General features: G+C 45.5%; 1 protein-coding gene across 2 annotated transcripts in view; it reads left to right on the forward strand.

Annotated features, from left to right (window-relative positions):
• The window catches only part of MAMLD1 (mastermind like domain containing 1), an 81,877-nt gene extending 62,134 nt beyond the window's left edge, over positions 1-19,743 (forward strand). For both annotated transcript variants that reach the window (XM_082289675.1, XM_082289676.1), the window contains exons 3-5: positions 15,776-15,922; positions 17,208-17,289; positions 17,584-19,743. In XM_082289675.1, the coding sequence (XP_082145801.1) occupies positions 15,776-15,922; positions 17,208-17,289; positions 17,584-18,599 (1,245 nt within the window). In that variant the 3' untranslated portion in view covers positions 18,600-19,743. The remainder of the gene's footprint in view (positions 1-15,775; positions 15,923-17,207; positions 17,290-17,583) is intronic.
• Positions 19,744-22,505: the final 2,762 nt, after the last annotated feature.

Below are 22,505 nucleotides of genomic sequence, written 5' to 3' on the forward strand. Positions count from 1 at the left end.
AGGAAAAAATTGGTGTAACCTGGTGGTTTGTTTTTTTCCTGGGTTACTTGGTGGTTTCTGAAAGCTTCTGGGACAGGGCACAGGGCAGCACCAGGCAGGTGGCTCGGGTGGCATCGTATCAGGAGAGGCAGCAGAGTGTCATCCTGGCATCCTATCTGAGCAGACAAACTGGGAGAGCCTTTGAATGAGCCCCCTGTGATGTGGCACTCCCTGCAGCAGGATTTACAAGACGTTTGGGGTTTGCTCTCCCAAAGCTGCTGCTCCATTCACAGAGCTCTCCCAGCCTCCTGCCAGGCAGTGTGACTGTCAGCTGGGGCTGGTTTGGTGATGGTAAAAGAGCCTCAACACTGAAATGGTCTTGCCATGACTATTCAAGGCAAAGCTCTTTTGAACCTTGGAGAACTCAGAGAGTTCTCCAGCCCTCAAAAACTGCTCAGGCCAGACTTGCAGATTTGCATGTATCTCATAATCCCAAACTGTCTGAACCTCATGTTTGTTCAGGAAACAAAGTTTGTTTCCTTAATTGCTCTCGCTCCCGGATTTAAAAATTTAAAAGGTGTTTCCGTGCTGGAGCGATGAGGCTGTGGGCAGCACTGTGCTCACCTGCTCTGCAGGGACAGGCTCTGCTCACCTGCTACTCAGCCAGCCTTCCCAGCTCTGTTCACCTCCAGTAGCAATGTCGAGCTAACCCAATTTTGCAGCTGGTATTGAGTGCCACAGGCAAGCTTTGAAGATGTCTCTTTAATTCCTGAACTTGTAGAATTTTGTGTATATTTTCCCTCCAGTTCTACTGACTCACGCCATCCTGGGGGGTGGAGGCAGTGAGAGAACAGGAAGACTGTAACCCAGGCCTAATTTACTCGTCTGGTAAAGCCAGTTGTCAGTGAGCCATTCACCTCTCTGTCCACAAAGGTAGTACCTCCTGTGGGTCTGTTTGGCCTCCCAGGTATAAATATGGCATCAGCAGTACTTGACTGTGCTAGGCCAATGCACCTCCTGTGCTGGGATGCCCTGTCTGGGTGACAGCATTCCAATGGGAAATGCTGCTGAGCCCACAGCCCAGTGCAGGGCACACAGCTCTGCATTGTTGGGGGCACAGGCCGTTGTGGCAGACTAATCTCTTTATTCTGGACCTGTTTGCTGCTTATTTTTTATGATAGCCTTAATAGCCTAAACCAGAATTTGAGGTGGGCACCAGTGCAGGGTTTTGGCACATTTCTTTTAAGGCACAGAACTGTAATGGGGATCCTTGCTAGGGCCACTGGGAAGACTGAGGGTGTCGTTTCTGGAAAGGGAGTGTAGCTGTGAGATGCCTCGGTGCTCAGAGAGATTTGTGTCTGTAAGAAATGGATTTAGCAATAAGTTACAGTAGCATGGCAGTGACTTTTTTTTTTCCTAATCTGTTCAACATGCAGCTACGATTGCTCTGCCAGTTAGATTTGAATTGAAACCGGCTCCACAAGGTACAAAGGCTCTCGAGCCTCATTGCTGAGGCCGGAAATCCATTGTGGCTCCTGATTAGTGCTGGTGAAATCGGAAACCTTTCTTGGGGCAGATAATGATCTCGCAAATTAAAATATAACCTGTTAATCCTGAATTTTAACAGGATGGTTATGCAACTCCAGGCCAAATCCAGGATGTGTCTTCTCTGTGCACCCCTTGGTCAGAAAGGCTTTGCTGATAGGGAAGGATGGGTTTGCACCCCTGCAGTACCCTCTTTGCAGAGCTCCCCTGCTTTATGCCAGGCCTGTGGCCAGAGGCAGCAGAGGGGTGATGGGGGTGAGACTGAGTAAAGAAATTGGGGTTCACATGTTGGGACCACCCCTCTGAACCTCTTGGCTGAAGTACCTTAAGATTGGGCCTCCATTTAGTGTTCCTCCCCATGACAGTCACCATGGCTAAAGGACAGGTGGTCTGGCTGGGGCTATCCAAGCTTTTGCAGTCCCATAATAATCCCTTTAATTATGGGTAACAAAAGGCTCTGTTTTTTCCCTATGTTAATAACAAGTTCCAGGATATAAATAACTGCAATTAAAACAAAATACCTAACGATTTACCATTTGACACCTATGCAGTCTGCTGGAGCCTTGGCTGTGCAAGGAATTTTTTCTCCTGCCCTGAATGTTTTATAATTGTTCTACAAAGAGCACATGGATGCTCCAGTCATTAAGAAATGCCAACCAAGGTACATTGTGGCACAGGGGAGCAGAGAACAAATAGCTAGGGCTGTGCTGCAGCCGGAGGGAGCGCTCCTTTCGGACCCGCAGCCCTGGTTTGTTTGACTAGTTCTGTATATTGACCTTTGCTTTTTAAGAAAAACACAAACAATCAGGATTGCTTTCTTACAGGACCCATTAACTCTTTCAGAGGCTTCCTGGGGCCTCTTGATGAGAGCTGCACACGTGTGGCCATGTACTGCAGCCTGGAACACCCTCTGCTGTTCTGCTTTCGTTGGGTGTTTGCAGACAGAAGCTGCATGGCTCCTGCTTTGTGCCTTTGGAAGAGGCAGTCTGTATGTAAAAATACATGGAAATAGGCCTAGTCACGTTTGCCAAGGAGATAGGGGCCATGGGGAGAGGGAAATTCACCTCTGCTTTCTGTGGGGAGGCATGGAGTCCCGAGTGTCATTTCCGAGACTGCCTGTGATGTGTTTGATGTGGAGCCTTGCGAACAGAGTTGCTTAAACATACAAGTGTGCCTAAAAATATAAAAATAAAAGCAGTGCTATTTTAAGACTCAAGAATCAGGGATTATAAATAGCCCGACTGGTGTGTTACTCCTGGCTGGGTGTGTCAGTCCTTAAACATCAGCACAACTGTCGCTTCCCTTTGAAGCAGCTTGTCGCTAATGACTGCAGCTGCGGAGCTTCCTCTGCATTCCCGTGTTCTCCCGATAAGCACAGGGCACTGATAAGGTGCTCTCCAGGCTGAGTCCATCACACCAGCCCTCCAGTGGCAGCTTGGGCCTTCGAGCACACACCAGTGGGAGGTGGGCGCAGGCTGGCAGGGAGCTGCAGAGCTGGGATTCAGTGGAGGGAGGCAGCGCTGGTCAGGTACAGCAGGGCTGGTTCTGTTGAGAACAAGCTGTGGAGCTGGGGCTGCTGAACCCCAGAAAAAAAGGCAAGATAGTTGTGAGGTTAAGCGCTGGTTTGGGCCTTGTGAGCTGTGGCTTTAGCGCTCTCCGTTGTCAGTCTTCCTTGTGACTGGTTGGGATACATCTCTCTGTTCCCATCATTTAGACTTCTCCTGTGGCCAGTGGAGGAAAAGATGTTTAAAGAGTAATTTCAGCTCACCATAATGTACACCTCCAAGATGCGGTGGATGGGCTGCAGAGAGGGAAGCCTGGAAAACACACCGAGGCTTGGCCCTTTTCTGCTGGAGGTGCCTTTATTCCCAGTCTGTGGAGGCAACAGCAGCTGTGGTGATCCAATATATAAAAGTAAATTAAGTTGAAAGTCACACAGGTATCTTAAATAGCTGACTTTTGACTTTCTGACTTTCAAAACTCGTTTTCATTTCTATCTGTTTTTCTGGCATGGTGGCTGGAAAGAAGCACCTTTGATGGTGTGTTCCACTGCCTCCACACTGCGGGTGAGAGGTGGGGGGACAGGCTCTTCCTTGGAGGCTGTTTCCAAGAGGAATTCTGGCCGACTCCTGCACCAAGTAATGATGTGTTTATTTGCAATATATGGAGCCAGGAGCCGTCTCTGGGTGATAGGGATCTGGAGACTAGTAAACAAAAAAAAGGCAAGGTTGGAACTCAAACTGTAAGAAGAGTTGTTTGGGTCTAAAGAAAACAACTATAAACCAGATAATGATGGTGTTCAAAAAGGTCTGGAGTGGTGTACGTCAGGACAAGGTGCAAATGTATCTGCCAAGCCCCTGCACTGGTAGGATGCTAAAATCTGGGTTATTCTCACAGGGAGCTCTGAGCAGCCTGTACCCAGAAGGTGAAGGAAAGGGAGTGTGTTGGCCATGTCTTCTTTTCATAACAAATAGAAATGGGTCAGGAATCTCTCCTAGTGTAGCTGAGTCTTCCCCAGACAAGGGGAGCTTATTTCATGGTCTCGCACTGGAGGAAGGTTTGCAAATAGGCATCAGTAAAAGAAGTAAAATACCCTGATGTCTGAAGGTTTCCAAGAGTTCATGCTGAATTCTTACTCTGTAGCCTGCTTGTAAAACATATGCCTGTGTCCTGACAGGATGATCTGCTAGCACAGACACCAGGTTATTGGTGATAGAGAAGATGATTTCCATCAAAAAATTAACAGGAACAACAGCAGTGACAAATAAACATCTTACAGGTTCAAACCTGATAAGCTGACAGCTCCATTTCCAAAGCTGGATGTCTTCAACTAACCACCTAGAAACAGTATTTTGGCAATCTGCTGACCTGCCTTCACCACACTGGTGACAATCAGGGAGCTTCTGGGGGGCCTGAACATAGATCTGCAAAGTTACGGTTAAGTGCCAGGCCAAAGATTAAAGCCTTTTTCTGAAAGTGAAGTTGTTTGTTCAGTCTGAGAGCAGAGACTTCTCCCATGGCTCTCTGTGGTCAGAGCTGCTCCTGGAGGGCAGTGGAAGGACTGATTTAACGCTCCATGTCTCCTTGCTTTTATGCTGATCTCTAAATCATGCCTGTGTTTGGTGGCAGCTTAGCAGTGAGTGCAGCACGGAGCCTGAGACCCCTGGGGTGCTGCAAGCACCCAGATCTCCTCTGCCCTGGCCTGGGGGGTGTTTGCAGCAGTGTTCTGTGGGTCTGGGAGGATGCACAGCACACACAGACACAGACACACGCACAGACAGACACACATATGCACACACATACAAACACACACACATCGTTATGGTATGAAGAAGCTCAGCTTGCTTTTTGTTCCCTCTCCCCACTCCCCCCCTTCTTCTTTTCTATAATCATTGCAAAACAGGAACAAATGAGTGTGTCACTTTAAACCATGAAACCACTTAGTCCATAAAGACAGATTTGGCGTCTTTGTGCTGGCAGTGACAGGCCAGCGTCACTCCATAGTGATCCCACTGTTCTCCTCGGCCCCGCACCCCACCACCCTTCCCACCCCCTCCGAGATTTGCTCCGTGTTTGCCTGCCTCTGTTTTTGTGGTTGGTAACCAGCAGAAGAATGGAATGGATTTAATGATTTGTTGGCTGCGGTGCTGGCATGATTAAGTCAATAAAGCTGCAAGCTGAAAACAGTGTAGTTACAGTATATGACTTTAACCTTGTTAATGCATGTTTACGTCCTCCTGCCCAATGTATAGCTGTATATTGCATAAAGAAGATCTGACCAATCTTTAACCCATTAAATAATTCATAAAGTGAGAGCAGACATCAGCTACTTGTGGAGTGGATCAGTAACCATGGGGTCAGCAATAACTTTGGCTTCCTGGACCATATCCAGCATGTTTAAACTCTGGTGATGTCACCAGGCAAGCTTCTAACCTTAATCATTTGGATGGGAACAAAGGGAAGTTAACTGTTGACATGCGGTGTCTCCGCAGAAGAAACACTTGCGAGTGCTCTGCACCATCTCTGCCTCGCAGGGAGCGTGGTCGAGCTCCAGCCTGTGAGCCTCTTTTGTAGACTTCCCTCTTTCCTTACAGCAAAAGTGTGGCTGGCCAAATGTTCAAAGGCACGTGTTTCCTAGACTCCTATTATCTTAAGTGACAGATACACCAAAATCCCACAGAATTTCAGGGAAATGCTGGCTGACATGAGAAGATGGTATTTGGAGGCACTTGGAAGGTTTTCTCATCACGGATAAATTTTGAATAAAAAACATCTGCCATATAAATGATGGAGAAGGACATATAATGGGGATGGAACAGGGTGAAGACAGGGGTGTGGGAGAGGATGTGGAGTGAAACTGGACCATTCTCCCTGCAGTAAAAGTTGTCACAATAAAATATCAAGCAGGACTTGCAGGAAGATCTTAAGATTTTCACACATAACTACCGCAGCCAGTCTCTTCTTTTTGTAAAGACAAAACATAGGGCTGACTTGTCCCAGCACCCAGCCCACTTCACACAGCTCCCAGCTGGGCACTGAGGGATTCTCCAGGTGCTGCGATGTCCATAGCTGTTGCAAGCAGCGTTTTTTGCAGACTTGATGGTCAAGTCACGGGATCATGGGGCATGTGGCTGGGACATGCTGCGCTCCACTGGGCTGTGCAGCCAGGTTAGAGGCCCTGGGGGACCATTACAACTCTGTGTAGTTTAGTGTTGTTCTGAGATGCAACCAGCTGTGGCCAGACCTGGAGGAGACATGCAGAGAGGAGAACATGACAATGACTTGTATGTGGAGTGAAACAGAAGTCCTTCCACCTCTCACTGGTGAGCAGCAAGGAAAGCAGCTCTGCCAGGTCTGTGGGGTCATGACCCCATGGGAGAGGCACGTTTCAGATATGTAAATCCCCCACATTGCCTCATGAAATTTCCCTCATTCCCCTTTTCTGGAGGGAACTTTAATTCCTTTTGGAGGCAAACAGACACAGGGAGCAATGAAGTTTCTTGCCCATAGTCACATGAAGAATCTCTGTATGACAGAACTGGAAACTGGACCTGGTCATGTGAGCCCAAGTCCATAGGAATGGCTTTGTCCTCTGACTCAGTAACGAAACAAGCTCACTGTTCAAGATCATCTTCTTTAGAGGCTTGGGAGTCCACCTGTCATGATCCCAGCTTCCACGTCTCCTTCTGACAAATTGCATGCTCACAGTCTCATGAGCTCACCCTCCGCGGTGTGTCCAAAGGGACACTTGCTTGTGTGGCTGAACTCCTCAGAGTCCTGAATGCACAGCACAGACCAGGGGTGTTTGCAAACAGACCTCCAGCATGGGCATGTCTTCGTGACTAGGACTGCTGAGACACCCAGGTGAAAGCTCTCACATTATTTGTGAGGCAGATGGCTGTGTACTGCAGAGCGTATCTCGGAATCCACCACATCCGCTCAGTAATGAATTTTCCAGGTGCCAAAAGATAGGCACCTTGTGTTGGAGATTAGAGCCAGGACCCTCAGTCTGCTGTTGCCAGCATCTGGAGGCAGAGATGGGGGGTGAGACTGACCCCCAGAGCTAATGCTGATTATTCTCAGTCACTCAGTTATTCACTGTTTCTTTTTGGTGGTTCTTTTGAAGATTCTCAGTTTAATTTACCCTGCCTTTTTTGTTCTTTTGTTTTGGTTTTGTTTGTTTTCTTGGTTTGGTTTTTGCTGTAATCCAGAACAGCAGTCTCTGCTTCAGAGAAGATGCTCCAGAATTTATGGCAAGTCATAGCTGATCTGAGTAGAAATTCCATGTTCCGTTTTCTTTGTTTTTAGATTGGAACATTGTGTGATGTGCCTGAAAATCTTTCTTTGCCAGTCTGTTGGTTTCGATGAATGAACCCACATACACCTAGTGATGTTTTATTATCACTCAACCACCATAGGGTATTGTAGCAGCTGGTAATTTTTGTGCATTAACTGCATTTTTTTTTCTGCTTGATAGAAAACAGAGTTGCTCCAAGCATGTGCTAATGCTGAATGGGGGGATCCCAACTTCTGACCCATAGCTAATATCCTGCAAGTCACATGAAGCTACCGGGGATTCTTGAGCTGGAGTTCGAAATGCCTGTGTTATCAGCAAATAAACACCATTAATTGCTTCTAATATGACATGCAGTAGTTAAATGACAAGATCCTTATTAATATGTGTGTATATTAGCCTTTTCAGTGTGTATGAGGGGGAGTACAAAGTGGTAAAATTATTTAAAATTAGTAGGGAGTATTTACAGGAAGGCATAAAGAACTGTCAGTTGAGGAAAGCAGCATTTTATGTTCTTGTCCCGGATGACCTTGCTCCAAGGACAAACCAGAGCTTGATGAAATGAAGCTGCAGATGGCTAGTCTCAACTCTGTAATAATGAAATGACACAAGAAAAAAATGAGACATCTACAGTTTGTAAATACAATCTGAATGGAAGGGGAGAAAAGGGATTTTTTAAGGGGAGATTGAGTTGACTTGGTTACAACAGTTCAGCTTCGGGTGTTTTAATAATAATTTCCATTTAAAAACATAATGGAATTGCTCCTTGTTCCCCATACTCAAGGTCACCTTAATACATTCTTCTTTTTTAACATGTCAATATCTCGGTTTTAAAAATTTGTTCATGAGGACTACCTAGTCACAGCCTTCTTTGTATCCATTATTTTAGCATATTATTGATCACTCCACGTTGTTTTGTAAGTCATGGTGGTGATTTTTGACACCTGATTGGGCAGAAAAAACCCTTTTTAGGTGTTGGACTAGTTTAATCTGTTAGGAAAGAGTAAGGTTGTGAGAAGTTTAATACTGAAAAAGTGATGTGATACTTTGTGCCAGAGCATGCTTTGTGCACTTACATGAGAAATCAGGAGTAAATATGTTGGGTTTTCCATGTGGGGAGGCTTTCATGCAAAGGGCTCTCAGAAGCTGTTAGGCAGCGAGCTACTATTGGAAGCGAACAAGACTTGGGCATCTGCCTCTGAGAATTGATCCTTTGCGTGAAAAGGAAAAAGAAATTAATGGAAACGTTAACGTAGAGAAAGCAGGGGATTTTCAAAATCTCAGCGATCCAGACCACCTCACTGGAGTTCAGAGAGCTTTTCAGAAATGGGCAGGTAGAGAACTGATTTATCCCATTAGCTTGAGATTTTCTGACTTTCACTTTGTTATTGTGAAATCTTCACTATTTCTTTTATCAGATCTCTTCTGCTCTCCCTAGTACATAAATTCACCAGCCGGTCATTGCATTTCCCTGTAGCAGCTTCTGCTGGGTGTTGAGCTAACTTGACTCCTTTGGAATCTCATCGACACCTCTGAGAGCATGAATTGACATAACACAAGGGGTGCTTGAGTCAAGCCACTTTATAGATACGAGATGTTGTAGTTTGTCATCACAGCTAGCACAACCTTGTAGAGACAGGCAGAAGGACTACCAGCCAAAACTTGGTGAGAGAAATACAGTTTTAGATTACCTCATTCAATTTATGGCAAGCTGCCCTCCATGGGAACAAGAGCATGGTGTCAAGGGTTGGAGAATCACGGCAGCTGTACAACCCAAATATAAATACTTTGTTCTGTGCAGAGAATTCAATTTTGGATCCTGACCATATGTTATACAGAGAGGTACAAAACACCCATCCCTGCATCTTCGGGTGTATACACAGAAAAACAGTAACAGACACAGTTTCTGTTAAAGAATGGTGGGGAAGGATGAGTCTGACCCCAGAGTGCTGCTCTCAGATGGAAGAAAAGTATGTGAACACTGCAGGCACCTAGGTGCCACTGCCATCAGGGGCCTGCCAGAGACTCCGTGGGTCTCCAGTCTTCCAGGAAAGTTTGCCATGCATTCAGGATGCTGGATCAAAGCTGTTCACCAGACTACCTTTACCATGGCCTGGGAGTTCATCTGGGCCAAAGGATCTGTTTTCAAGGGAGCTGCTCTTGCTGGAATCTTGATCACACCTCTTTACAAGCAGGGAGATTGTGTCTGTCTGTTACACACCAACTCTTCCATTCCTCAAGCTGTTGGCTGCTCCCAAAGCTGTTTCCCATGTTCCTTGTAACTACATTGGTGCTGCTAACAGCATCACAGCTTGATTTCCACATGCCTGCTAAAGGACGCATTTTCGTCTAAGAGAAAAATCACTATTGCAATAATTCACTCTGGATTTTCTGTCTTTCTGTTGCTCTGGTTGCTGTTGCTCTTTAACAAAATGTTTTGATGGATGAAACCAGTTCTGAAAATATTGGTAGAGTCTTTGCACAAAAGCTTTATTTAATTAGATTAAATTTTTTTTAAGAGGGGAAGTGGAGTCAGTTTCCATTGTACTAGAATTGTGGGTGCATATTAAAAGCATTTTGGATACTTTGATGGGATTTTATTTTGTTTTGAACAGCGTGAAGTGTAAGAACAGCTATAGGGAAATGAGTGTTTCATCTGCTTTGCTTGAAGGCAGGAAGAAGATCCTGATACAATTGCTAGCCAGGTGTGGTGATCTTGTTGCTGCTCCTATCAAGGAAGGAGGACTACCTTTCAAGGAAACTGTACATGCTCATGCTGTATTAAAAGAAAGAAAAACTTGAAAGGATTTTTTTTTAACAAAACCATATACCCACGGATCACTTACAGTCTTCAAACAAAGCCTTTTCCTGACTGACAGCCCCCAAGATAAGCTTAGAAACTTGAGTCTGGCAGTATTTCACATGCTTGTGTATCAAGTAAACGGGTGAAAGATGGGTAAAAAAAACCCAGATCCACTGAACTGCACAGTTTGTTTTATCAATGTTCATACATTGTGCTAAAGCAAACACGCAAACAAACAGAAAGCTTTGGAGCATTTCTGAAATGAAAGGCTGTTTTATCTTGAGGAACATCACTGAATTGTGAGCAGAATAGGGGAGGGAAAAAAGGCAGAAGACTTCCAAAGAGCAGATGGGGAGTTTTGTCAAAGGCAAGAAGCAGAGGCAAAAAGCACAGGTAACCCCTGACTTCTGTGTGAAGCAAATGACAGTGGCATCTCACAGACATCACACTCTTGAGTGGGCTGGCACAATCCTTCTGACAACCCTGACCCTGGATTTTGTTTGCTTTATTTGTTTGCATTGGTCACCATCTTCGTATCTAAGACCACTCACAGCTGTGGAGGCCATGAGCCTTCTTTGTAAAGGTGGCATTAAGGTTTCCTGTGGGGATGCACAAAATCACTACACACCAGGAGTCTGTGTGTGGCTTCTCTGTAATTCTAAATCATGAAACTCTTCAAACCATGAAGTTGGGTGAGGCAGCTTTAATGCTATTGGTGTTTTAATTGCTTAGTGTGTAGTATTTTAGTGTGGTTGTGCCCAGAAGTCTCAGTCCTGGGCTTCAGAGCTAAGTGCTGCCCAAGCTTGGAGTCCCCACCAAGGAGATGCAGCACAGCTCCTGGATGGGAGAGGATGCATCAGGAGGCAGGAAAACACAGGGGCATTAGTTTGAAACTAGTATTTGCATTTTCTCATCAGAGTACAGAGCTCCCTGTATGTAAAAGATGCTCTTAAAATACAGAATAAAACTTGGTTTGTGAAACTTCACCCCACCCCTGGGGAATAGCTGTCCCTGCCATGAGCATGGATCACCCACGAGTCCCCAGTGCAGGAGCTGGGGCCTTGGAGCAGGTCAGGAGTGGCTCTTCTCAAGTCCTGTAGTTTTCTGGTTGTTTCTTGTGTTTCTTATTTACTATGTGATATCATGGTAAATACTTCCAACTAAGTTACCTTTGGTTGCCAAAAAAACCCCAAACCTGATGGAAAAAGCAGTTTGTCCCACTCTCAGAGCAAACATCCACCCTGGGTGCCCCATTTCCTTTGGCCTTCTGTTTTTATGCTGCAGCTCATCTCAACAGCCTTTCTGGTTTAAGCTCTGAAATCACTGGATTCAGCTGGATGCCCCATTGGAAGTGGAGGGAATATTTCTCAAATCAGCAGCATCCTTTGAAATTGAATAAACTTTTAAAATTCAGGTACTAGAAGTATTTTTAATTAGCCACTTTTCTGTTCCTCCACTACTGTTAATGCTTTTGGTTAGGAAGTGCAGCTCTTCCCCGACTCTGTAAATATCTGCTGAAATTTGCAGTGCTGCCTGCCTCTCTCTCAGTAACCTTGCTGTGACCTGGTTATCTGTTCAAACCACAAAGAATTCCGTCTCTAATTAGTCCATCTGTTAACTATTGAAATTCATGACTTAGTTTTATTGTCTGAGCCTTTAACATAATGCTGAATGGTCTCACCTGGCAGCTTATTTCTTATAAAGCAAATGTGCCTTTTTGAGAGCCATTTTGGTGCAGATAACTGTCTTTTCAGCATTGGACAAATGAGTCTGTCTAGCAGCCTGCAGTCCCCTTCCTGCCCTCACTGAAATAAATTGTACATCTCCAATAGCTCTGGGCTTAAGTCAATACAATTTAACATGTACAATTTCTTTGTTATATTCTTTGGAGTTACACTGTAAAAACAGATGGGAAGGTTTAATAATGATAAATGAGTTTAGTGTTTTCACGTAGTCCTAAAAAACAATGAATGCTCTTTATTAAAGATTAGAGGCTTTTTTACATACTTGCCAAAGAGTGATTACAGCTCTGGTTCAGATCCTCAGAAAGTCTTGCTTTTAAATTCTTTTTGGACTGTTTGTTAATGAGGATTCAGAGGAATTAGGGGCCATAAGTTTCCTCATTCTTGCTTAAGTGAAGCCACAAAGTGATTACTGGATATATAACTAAGTACTGAGAACTGAAGTTTATCAGCCATGTTCACAAAGAACAATTTGTCTCCACGCTTATTTGCTGCAGTGCATCTTATATGTAGTCAGACGATGGGTCTTGAGCTCATCAGTGGATTTTTGGAAGGATGTGGATTCATAAATGTACATGGTAGGACTCACTGGGACTATTTGCACGCTTTCCATTAAACAGTTGCCTGGATGGTTGTTGGACCAGACCTACACTCGCTGCAGCTGGGTGCAGTGACCTGTGGATTTGCCCATCATGCACCAGTCAGCAGCTGTGGGGCACTGGTTTCACTGGGCTGTGCAATGGCCTTTACAGCTGCAGTCAGTGGCTGAACAGTGACACAAGCACTACACATCCCTGCAAGCCTGGAGCCTGATTCTTTTCTCCCTGCTCTCGAAACTAGTGCATGAGATACTAAGTCAGAATGGTGTAGTTATCCCCAAGGCCTTTCTGAGAAGAAATTGCCCCACTGGGAAGCCCAGGAGCTCTGGACCTGCTGCATGACACTTTGCCTGGCAACAGGCACACATGTTCTCAAACACACTCTTCAGTTCCAGGTTGTGTGGTGTGCCATTTAGTTAGGGATTCTGCCCATTTTAATATGAGTTTGGGGAGGGGAAAATGGAAAAAAACCCTGATACCTACATGCAAGTGCCTTTTTTTTTTTTTTTTTTAAGTCAAAGAGTCAGACCCTCCCATAGCCCTTGCACCCTCCAGTGTAACTGTGCAGCTCAGCCACATGGCCCCTTGGGTGGGAACACCCGCTTCCAACATTTCCAGCTTTGGCATCAGAATCCTCCTCTCTTTGCTGTCCTCCTGGATTTATAATTTATAAATCCAAACTACTAAGGTTATGGCTGCTTTGGCTTGGTTTTACTAGGGGAAGGAAAGTGATTTTTCTTGGGAAGTGATGAAAAGGAAAAATGTTTAAAGTTCATTAACCTTTGGTACAGATTGCAGTGTCCTTTAGACTACACCAGAGCTATTCTTAGTCATGACGTGCAAGTGGTTATTTTTTATTGTACAGGAATACAGTAGTTCCCACTAGTGGTGAAAAGAGAGAACTTTTTCCTTTCCTTTCTGTTTTTCTTTTTGTCTTAACCTAAATGTGAACTTGTAGAAGTCAGGATTTCAAATTCACTCCTTGGCTTCTCATCTATGCTATTTTGTCCTAATTTCCCCAAAAGCAAACTGCATATCTCTAGATTGTTTCTTTACTGGCTAATTAAGTGTTATACAACTTTGCTCTGAAAAACTCAGCAACCCATTCTGTGTATTTGCAAATGAACTTTGCTGATTGTCATTATTGCTATAGGGTGCCTGCAGAAAATCCCATATAATTAAGCATTTGTACCGCCACAGCACAAGAGCCGCAATTAGTAATGTGATTTACACTTCTTTACCATTAATAATATGGAAAAATCAACATTATTTTCTTGATGATGTTTAGGAGGAATTAGAATGAGGTGGACATGATTAGGAAAAGAGACTTTAATGTTATGACTTGTTAATGCAATAGCCCAGAGCAAGACATCAGAATGATTGTCCTTGCACTAAACTCCTTTGCTTCAGTAAGCACAGACCCTCTGCACGCCACAAGACAAGTTTGGAGGAAATTGGATAGATGGCAGGGATTTTGGTGGTATGAACATTTCAGCGTCTTTCATGTGCAGAGTACACAAACTGAATCTCTCCACTTTCAAATATTCCCCCAGAGGCAATCTGCATTATTCAAAGCTTAACTGTGGCTGCAGAATCCTGTCTGACATGAAAGCAGAGTGCCAGCTTTACATGAACTTTCATATTTACATCTGTAGTAAATCATATTTACTTTTTCCTCCCCTCCTCTTTTTCTGTGGGAGAGAGGAAGTAAAATGGGTAGGAGGGAGTGGGGAGGAGGAGAGATGTCCAGCAGAATTGTAAGCAAAGCACCAGTAATAAAATCTAGTCTTATGAGACTGCCCATGAATAGGAATGATAATGAGAGCAGTGATGAGCTGCAGGTTTGTGTCTTTTAGTAAATTATCTAGCAGGCATTTACATTTCATCAATTGTGCTTTTGCATAATAGACCAAAGTGCTACAACAAAAGGAGGCACCATTAAAATGAGTAATTTCAGTGACCTTCTTGGTAATCCCTCTTAGAAAGAATGTCTTGGAAGGAGTTGGGTGATTCCTCATGGTGAAGCCTCTGTGGAAAGGTGCCCCAGGCTTGAGGAGCTTTCCTGGTGACAAATGCCTTCCAAGGCTTTCTTCTGGCCACTCTGAAACATGGCTCGTATCCTGTTTTCTCCATCTGAGCATGCTTCTAATTGTCAGATGTCAAAAGGCAACAACCATTTTCTGCTTGCTTATCTCCTGATAACATTGATTCTCAAACAAAGGATGTGGGCTTCCATTCTGAAAACAAAGGAAGCATGGCCCAGCTAAGGATGCTGGATATAATATACATACTTCTCCCTGCCAATAATAACAAAACATCATAAATAATGTAGAAGCTGGATGTGAAAATGGAGGATGGGGAATACGCTGGTGCTGCTGTTCCTGGGTACAGCAGTCACAGGATCTTGTCTTCAGCGAGGCCTTGACTTCTTCCCTCATTTTTCTCTTGTATTTCCCTGAATACCTGCCAGCTCCTAAGATGTTTAGAATTCAGTATTTTTAAAATTCTTTTTCCATTTTGGGTTGTGTCTTCACTGTGCTCTGGTGAATTATATTTTTCTCTCCTCTCCACCATACTCTTTCTTTGGAGGCAAGACCTCAGCTGTCAAAGTCAATTTGGATCTTTCACTGAGGACTTAGAGCAAGGCTGGTTTGTGCCAGGCAGGAGCAGGTCCCACTGCACTTATTACTGATTTGTGCCGAGGCATGACCTGGCCCTACATTTTTGCATGTTCTTCTCTCCTTTTACAATGACCTCTTCTTGTTCATCCAATCATGAAACCCACAAGAACCACTCCAATCGCAGGCCCACATCTTCCTTATCTCTCTGGGTCCCTGGTCTGATGGCACCTTTTCCACTCTTCTGCCTTTAGTTTGCTCTTTTCCTGTAGGTTTTTCCTTTACATTCACATGCCAAATCCTACCCTGATGCAACTTTCCTTCTGTCCTTCAGTGTAACAGTTGGAGAAGTTGTGAGAAATGTGATGCTTTACTCACATCCCTTCTGCCAGCCAGGCAGCCCTGTGACTGCAGCAGTGGTAGTGAATTGGTCCCTGTGGCCTTTGGCTACTCACGAGGAATTTTGGATTAACTTTTTGCTTCTCTCACTTCTTCTTGTGCTGATCCTTAGAAATCAGAGCAGTCCCCCGCCTCTCACTGTCCTCACTGTAACACACAGGGCTGTGTGAGTCCATGAGGTGTTTTGGCCTTGGGACAGCTGAAGACCGAAGAGAGGGCATCAGCAGAGAGGATAAGGGCTTCTGTTGCTACCTCCCTGATGAGATTAATTTTATTTTTTTCATCTTTCTTGGCAGGATCAAAATCCTGGAATTGTTGCCAGACTTCAGGAGCCGGGCTCCATCCCAAGCGGCGGCTCTGTGCCGGCACCAGCCACGGTCAACGGGTACACGATGAGGAACCATTTACTGAAGCAGCAGATAATGAAACGGCAGCTGATGCAGGTACGATGCCGAATGCCTCTGTGGGTTGCTGTGCTGTCCACCTCACTGGGAAGGACAGGACTAACTGGAATGAGGAAATCATCAGTCAGCAAACACTAAGGAGTGACCCTGGAATTGCTGGGCTGAGTCACACTAAGGCTGTGATGAGTCTAGGATGAGGCCAAGAGAGGCCAAGGCCAAGTGCTGCTCTGCCAGAGTTGAGTGCACGTTTGCCCCCTCATATGCAAGGGAAGGATTTGGTCACCTCCATATCCCTGATGTCATTTTGGTCAGCCACAGAGGTGGGAGGGAAGATGCAGAGAAGGGAGCCTTGGAAAGTGAGTCAGCCCCAGAGAGATGTTCTTCATGCTTGCCTTTCTCTCTGGATCCCTGGGGATTTAGCAGAGCAGATGTTAGACTCCAGTTTGTCCAGGACTTGACTGGTCTCTCTAGCAACAGAAGCCCCTGTAGGAGGTTTGTTAGGCTGTGTGAGGAAGCTGGGGTGGGGAAATCCCACTGATTAATTGGGTAAGGCAGCTCTGACCATATGTCTCTGACTTTCTGAATGTGCTGCTGGATTTGGGTCAAGGAGGCTCATTTCTGTGGATGGGAAATCAGATGAGAAGTAGCTCAGTGAAACCCTCAATGAAGTCCTGTGCTGCCCCTTGATCAAACTTTTACAAACCCAACTCTGCTTCCCTGCCATCATTTGGCTTCAGCTTTTTCTGGGATACTCTAGCACAGGGGGAGCCATCCCTCCACTACCCCCAGAGGGCTCCCCAGGTCATAGCTGCTGCCCACAGCAGGGATCTGAGTGCAGTGGTGGGTTCTGGGGCTAAATGGGGGGAGACTCAAATCAGGTCACCTGGAGTAGCCTGGCAATGCCTTGCTCAGGGAGTACCTGCTGTGGATCCCTGGCTCCCTGTGTTCTGGTTAAAAGTGGCAACCAGCACACAACGGGGTGGTGCACATGGGCAGAGCCTCCAACTGCAGCACACTTCACTCAGAAGCTGGTGAACACAGGAGTCTCCATGTTTGTCCAGCTTCCTTTTGGCTGCCTGCACAGCATCTGCTGAAGGTTGCACTTCCCAGTGCTGGGCTGGCATCAGGACACGTTTGCAAGAAGGGGAATGTGAACAATTAAGATTCAGTCTGAAATGAACTGTCTGGGCTGAGTCTCATCAGAGGAGGGGGGTAGAGGGTGTATGGGAGAGGTTGTTAATGATAGTGGCTACACTTCAAGTGTCTGCTGCTCTTTTGCTTGTCAAGAGACTGCAACTTGACTATTACTCCCCTTGTTTTCCAGGAAAAGCAGAGACAAAACATGCTGGGAGTAACATCTGAACAGAGGAGCTTGTTTGCAGCTCAGCAGATAAACCAGTTTCAAGGTAAGGAAGGAAATGCCATGCCACAAAAATCCTTGAGGTGCCAGGGCCTGGTGTCTGGTTAAATAGAGACATTTAATGATTCTCTGCCCTCAGTTAAAAGCATTTAGCATTTTATCACATATCGTGAGATTCCCCTGTTCTCTTTTCCCTGGCTCCAGTATAACTCTGTTACAAAGAACACCAAGGAGAAGGCCCCTTGACATGAAATAAAGACAGAGCAGCAGTTTCTAAAGGCTCTGCCATGTTTCCAGACTGAATCTGTGCTCACCAGCTAATGCATCTCTTTGTCCACAGCCGTGCAGCAGCCCATTCCTGCTGACTGTAACCAGGTGATCCCAGCTCCTCCGCCCAACCACCGCATGCTGCCGTCAAACCCAGCCATGCTCCAGAGCACCTTGGGCTCTGGCATGGCCCCAGCCACCGCCAGCCAGAGCAGTGGGACGATGGTGATGATTCCACACAACCCTGGCAAGCAGCAGGGGATTTTTCCACCTAATTCTGACTTTAACATCCCGCTGCGGCCAAGCCAGAACTCACTGGGCATGAACTCGGGATGCCAAACTGTTCACAGCCACTCCACTGTGAGGCCGGGAATGCCGATGGGAGGCTTCAGCTCTGGCTCCTTAGCAAATCACTCTGCAACACAGCAACACTTGAGGCAGCCGAGCATGCCAAGAATCCCCAATGTCTACCCCAACTCATCTGCCCAGATGTGGACGCCGACTACTGTGCCAAGAATGCCAAATCAAAGCCAAATGGATACCAGCATGCAGCAGTTTTCCGGGAGCACGGTGTTCTCCAAGCAGAGTGTGAGGCCGAGCACACCGGGTCAGGCGTTCTCGCAGCAGGCTGTGGTGCCACCGAATCAGATCGCTCCCGGCGTCCAGGTCAGGCAGATGCAGAAACTGAGCATGGGACAGTCTGGCCAGGGCTTGAGCTCAATGAGTAATCAGAACTTGAGACACAATTTAACCAGGGCACCGTTGCCAGCTATGAATGTTATGAAATCGGTGCCCCAAGGAGTGTCCAGTTTTAACCACCTCAATCCTGCCCCGGGCCTCGGCCCGCCAAGCTACCCTTCCACTGGCCAGCCCGACGCCTTCAGCAGGATGAGCGCCGCTGCCGAGCTGCCCCAGTATGACTTTGTGTCCCAGCACAGCAATTCCATCATGCCTGCCAACTGCAGCGACACTGACTTCCTTGACTCCCTCATGAAGAACAGCAGCAGCAACGACGAAGAGTGGTTGAACAATCTGACAATGATAGATGACATTTTGGGACAGCACGCTCAAAGCTCTGGACACGTTTAGCTCAGAGAGAAGCAGCCTCATTGTAAATAACACACGTATGGCTTTGAACAGAACAGACAACCCGTGAAAGCCGCTGCCTCGTTTAATACAGAGGGAATAGACTCAGCCAATTCTTTGCCTGCATCAAAGTTTCATATTGGCAGTTTTTCAGATGACTGTATATATTTGAATATTTTGTAAATTATGTTTTCCTAAACCTTAAATGTAGAAGTATTTATACTTCTTTGCTGGACTCTTTGTAAATAAATCTATAGCATAACTTTTGGTTTTATTATAGGGATTTCATTATACCTTGTTATAAATATGCAAATAATATTGTTAGTTTCAGTAATACTGTGTATTACAGCATAAAATACTTATGTTTTTGACATAACTTAACACATGATCTAGGGGTGTCATTGCGACCAGACTAAGCAGAAATCAAACGTGGCATCTGTTCTCCCATATCAAGAGGAAAGATTGAAAGTTGCATTAAAAAAAAAAAAAACAAAATCCCTAAGAGGAGCTGCTGATTCCCTTGTCGCTCAGTCTTGCAGACCAAACGTGGTATGTAGGTCCCATCCAGGCCCCCAGTGCATTCAGGGATCTGCTTGCAGAGATCCATTTGCCAGATCCCAGGCGTGTTCTCAGCTTGATACACTCCAGGAGGTCGCTGTGACACTGACAAGGCGCCGGCGCTGTCCTGCAGGGAGTGTGTGCTCGTGACCTTCCAGCTGCTGACGGGTGTGTGCCTGGGGGTCGCAGGCTCAGCATGGCATGGCATGGCCCATGGTGGCCACACTGGACAGAAGGTGCTGGGCAGGCACTGCCCAGCTCCACCCACTGAACCCTTCAGCAAAAAGGTAGCTCTGGTTTGTGCACCTCTGCCATGTATATTTGTAGTGTACAGGTGATTTGTTCCTGGTTTTAAGGCTTTTCATAATTTCTGTTTTAATGTAAGACTTTTTTCAGGGGAAAAGTCTATAAACATTAATAGTTAATTTTTGATGTTTTTCTGTCAGCTACTATTGTCCTCTGTATATTTAAGAGTCTGTTTATAAAAGATTCACTGTACTGTAAACTTCTTAAAATGTTCATACTTTGTGTAATCATATTTTAATAGTCACGTCATACTTCGCAATACATTTGTAATATAACGTCAGCTTCAAGCACAGAATGTTTTTTCTTCATACCATAATAAACTGCCAGGGGAAAATTGCATATCTTTATGTGCTCATTTTTCAGCTACAGTGTTTCATACCTGCAGATATTTGAATTAATTTGATTTGTCCAGGATGCTACAACGTCAATCTAATAACATGTACAAATGCATGTGTGTTGTTGGTAGAAGCAGAGGGCTGAACAGAGGGTTTAAGCAGGCTTTAATTTTATTTTAAGGTGGGATTGCTGAGGCCCTCTGTCCTTTTCGAGTGTAATTATAGGTGAATGTGAAATTAATCTCTGTAGGGCTTTTTTTTACAAAGCACCATGTTTCTTTAAGTGACAGTTCTTGTGTGTAAATGCCAAGCGTGAGGCAGTGAGGAGGGGACCTTGCTCATTCTGCGACGCCTGCAAGGGCAGTGGTGGGTACAGAATGTCACTCCTTCAACACAGAAATTGTCTTATGGGAGAGCTGGTGCCTGTCCTGGGGGAGGCCAGGCTGAGAGGAGGGGTAGGAAAGAACAGGAAAATTTTAGCAATGTTAAATAAATGCACAAATAGAATCTGGAGCTAAAATTGCCTCCATTTAACCGAGCCAGACACCGCCCCAGCTTCCTGGTGAAGATGTGTTATTGTTGCCCTTTGTCCCAGGCACACTGTGGGCACCGAGAGCCTGAGGAAATCTCCTGGGGGATTCCTTGCTGGAGGAAGGGGTTTGGCGAGGATGTTCCTGTCCTGGAGCGGGTCCTTCTAGGAGCCTGTTCTCCAGAGCCAAACGGCAGAAAACAGCTCCTAAAGTCAAAAGTGAGAGGGGACAGTCAGTGTTTAAAGCAGCCAGGCACATGCTCTGCTGCTGGTGCACAGGTGGGCAGGAGACCTCCCCAGGTACAACCACCCCAGGCTTGTCAGAGATCCTTGTGGCTTCCTGATGGCAAAGGCAGATCCTCACAGAGCCAGGCATTTTGAGGGGAATGATCCCTAACCAGCTTCATCTTGAGTTTGATGTGTACTTGTAAAAAAACAGGGTGAGGAAGAAAGAAGCCAGTTTTTCCAGCAAAGGAAACCAAACAATTGCCCAAAACATGCTGTAGAACTCAGCAAGTGTCTGAGCAAGGCAGAAATGCCAACTGGCCTCCAGACAGCAGAGAGGGGGAGAAATGCCCACGAGTGTGTCTGTGGTGAAGACAAAGGTGAGTTTGTTTGGCTGTGAAAACTGGCACCATTTCAGCAGCTTTTCTGTCATGAGCCGTGTCCTGCCTGGGCACAGGGAGCTTCAGGGAGTGGCAGGTCTGACACAGGTCTGGGATCCAGAGGCCCTTGAGCCCCCCAGGCTGGCAGCACAGCAGCCACTGATGGCAGAGAAGGCTACTGCCTGCACGCTCCTCTTTGGGATATTAATAAAAATAGCAAAAATGTCCTCTTCTCATTCTTCATTTTGCTTGTGTCAATACACACTTCATCTTTTCAATTCTGCATGATTTGGGTAACACACACTGTGGGAAGGGTGTCTTCAAAAGCCAACTGTTTCCAACAGAATTTTTGGAAGACAGTTTATCTTGTACCTCTGTTATGTACGCACTTTTTCTCAGTCTGTTTTTTTTTGTCTAGCTTTTGAGCTGGTAGAGATTTTCACCCCTCCATATCCCATTTCTCATGCCTCAAGAGGGATTGATGATCATTCCTTGCCACAGAGGTGTTGTGAGGAGTCAGGACTATATCAAGCTTAGAAGAACTGGACTAAGTATAATTATTATTGTCTTGCTGGTTGTATTTGTAACTACTGATTAGTAAACAAGTCTTTTGGGGAGTTGGTACATAACCACAATGACCAATGCCCTGCTTGGGTTGCAGCCCAAGTGCAAGGCTGCATCTCCCTGGGTCTGCCAGCAGCTTGGGCTGGAGCACAGGCACAGGGAAGTGCAGGGCAAAGGCATGATGACCATGGGGGGTCATTCCAGCAGCTGGAGTACCAGCACTGCAGTCCTGGTTGGTGTCAGGCTGTAACAGTTAATAATGACATTTAATTGTCCGATTTTTCTGAAAAAAACTACCTTTGTCTGTACTTTGCCTTCCCTTTTCTTCTCTCTGTTTAAAGTGTGAAAATGCTCACAGTGTCATCCTGCCTTCGCTCTCATGGTTTGTCATTAAGGTGAATAGTTATAGCTAGTGAGGGCTACTGAGCTGTAGGACTAAACGTATCTACATGCATCTCCTGCTCTGTTTATTGGACCAGCAGATCACCCCACAAGATGTACATGGACTTACACCATGAGCCAAATTCTGCCACCATGCAGTGTAAACACACAACAGACCTCCTGAAGGCAGTGGTATAGCATGGAATTTATACAAACATAAATAAGAGCAGCACGTGGTGCTCCAGCAGTGCAAACTGAATTTGGATTTCTAAAATAGTCACAAGGAACGAAGTGTCTGACAGCACTTGCTGTTGAAAGCAATCATTTATTTTCCATACAAGTTACGTCACCAGACTGCCCTCATAATTATGGCCATGAAAAAACAGAGGCAAGGCAGTAAGCTTTTCCTCTTGGGTTCTAAAATAACATCAAATGCCTATAAAGGCCAGAATTTCCAAAGACCTGAGCTCACTGAAAAGTTAGTAGAATAGGTAAGCCAGCCTTATTATGGAAAAATTATCTTTGTGGATTGTATTAATCTAAAGGAGCCCATTTATAATAAAGGAAAACCAGAAAAACACACTCACTCCTATCAGACAGTGTGCAAGGAGCGCCTAGGAATAGATATCAT

This window comes from Coloeus monedula (assembly GCF_965178545.1).
Source record: "Coloeus monedula genome assembly, chromosome: 12".
Taxonomy (NCBI): Eukaryota; Metazoa; Chordata; class Aves; order Passeriformes; family Corvidae; genus Coloeus; species Coloeus monedula.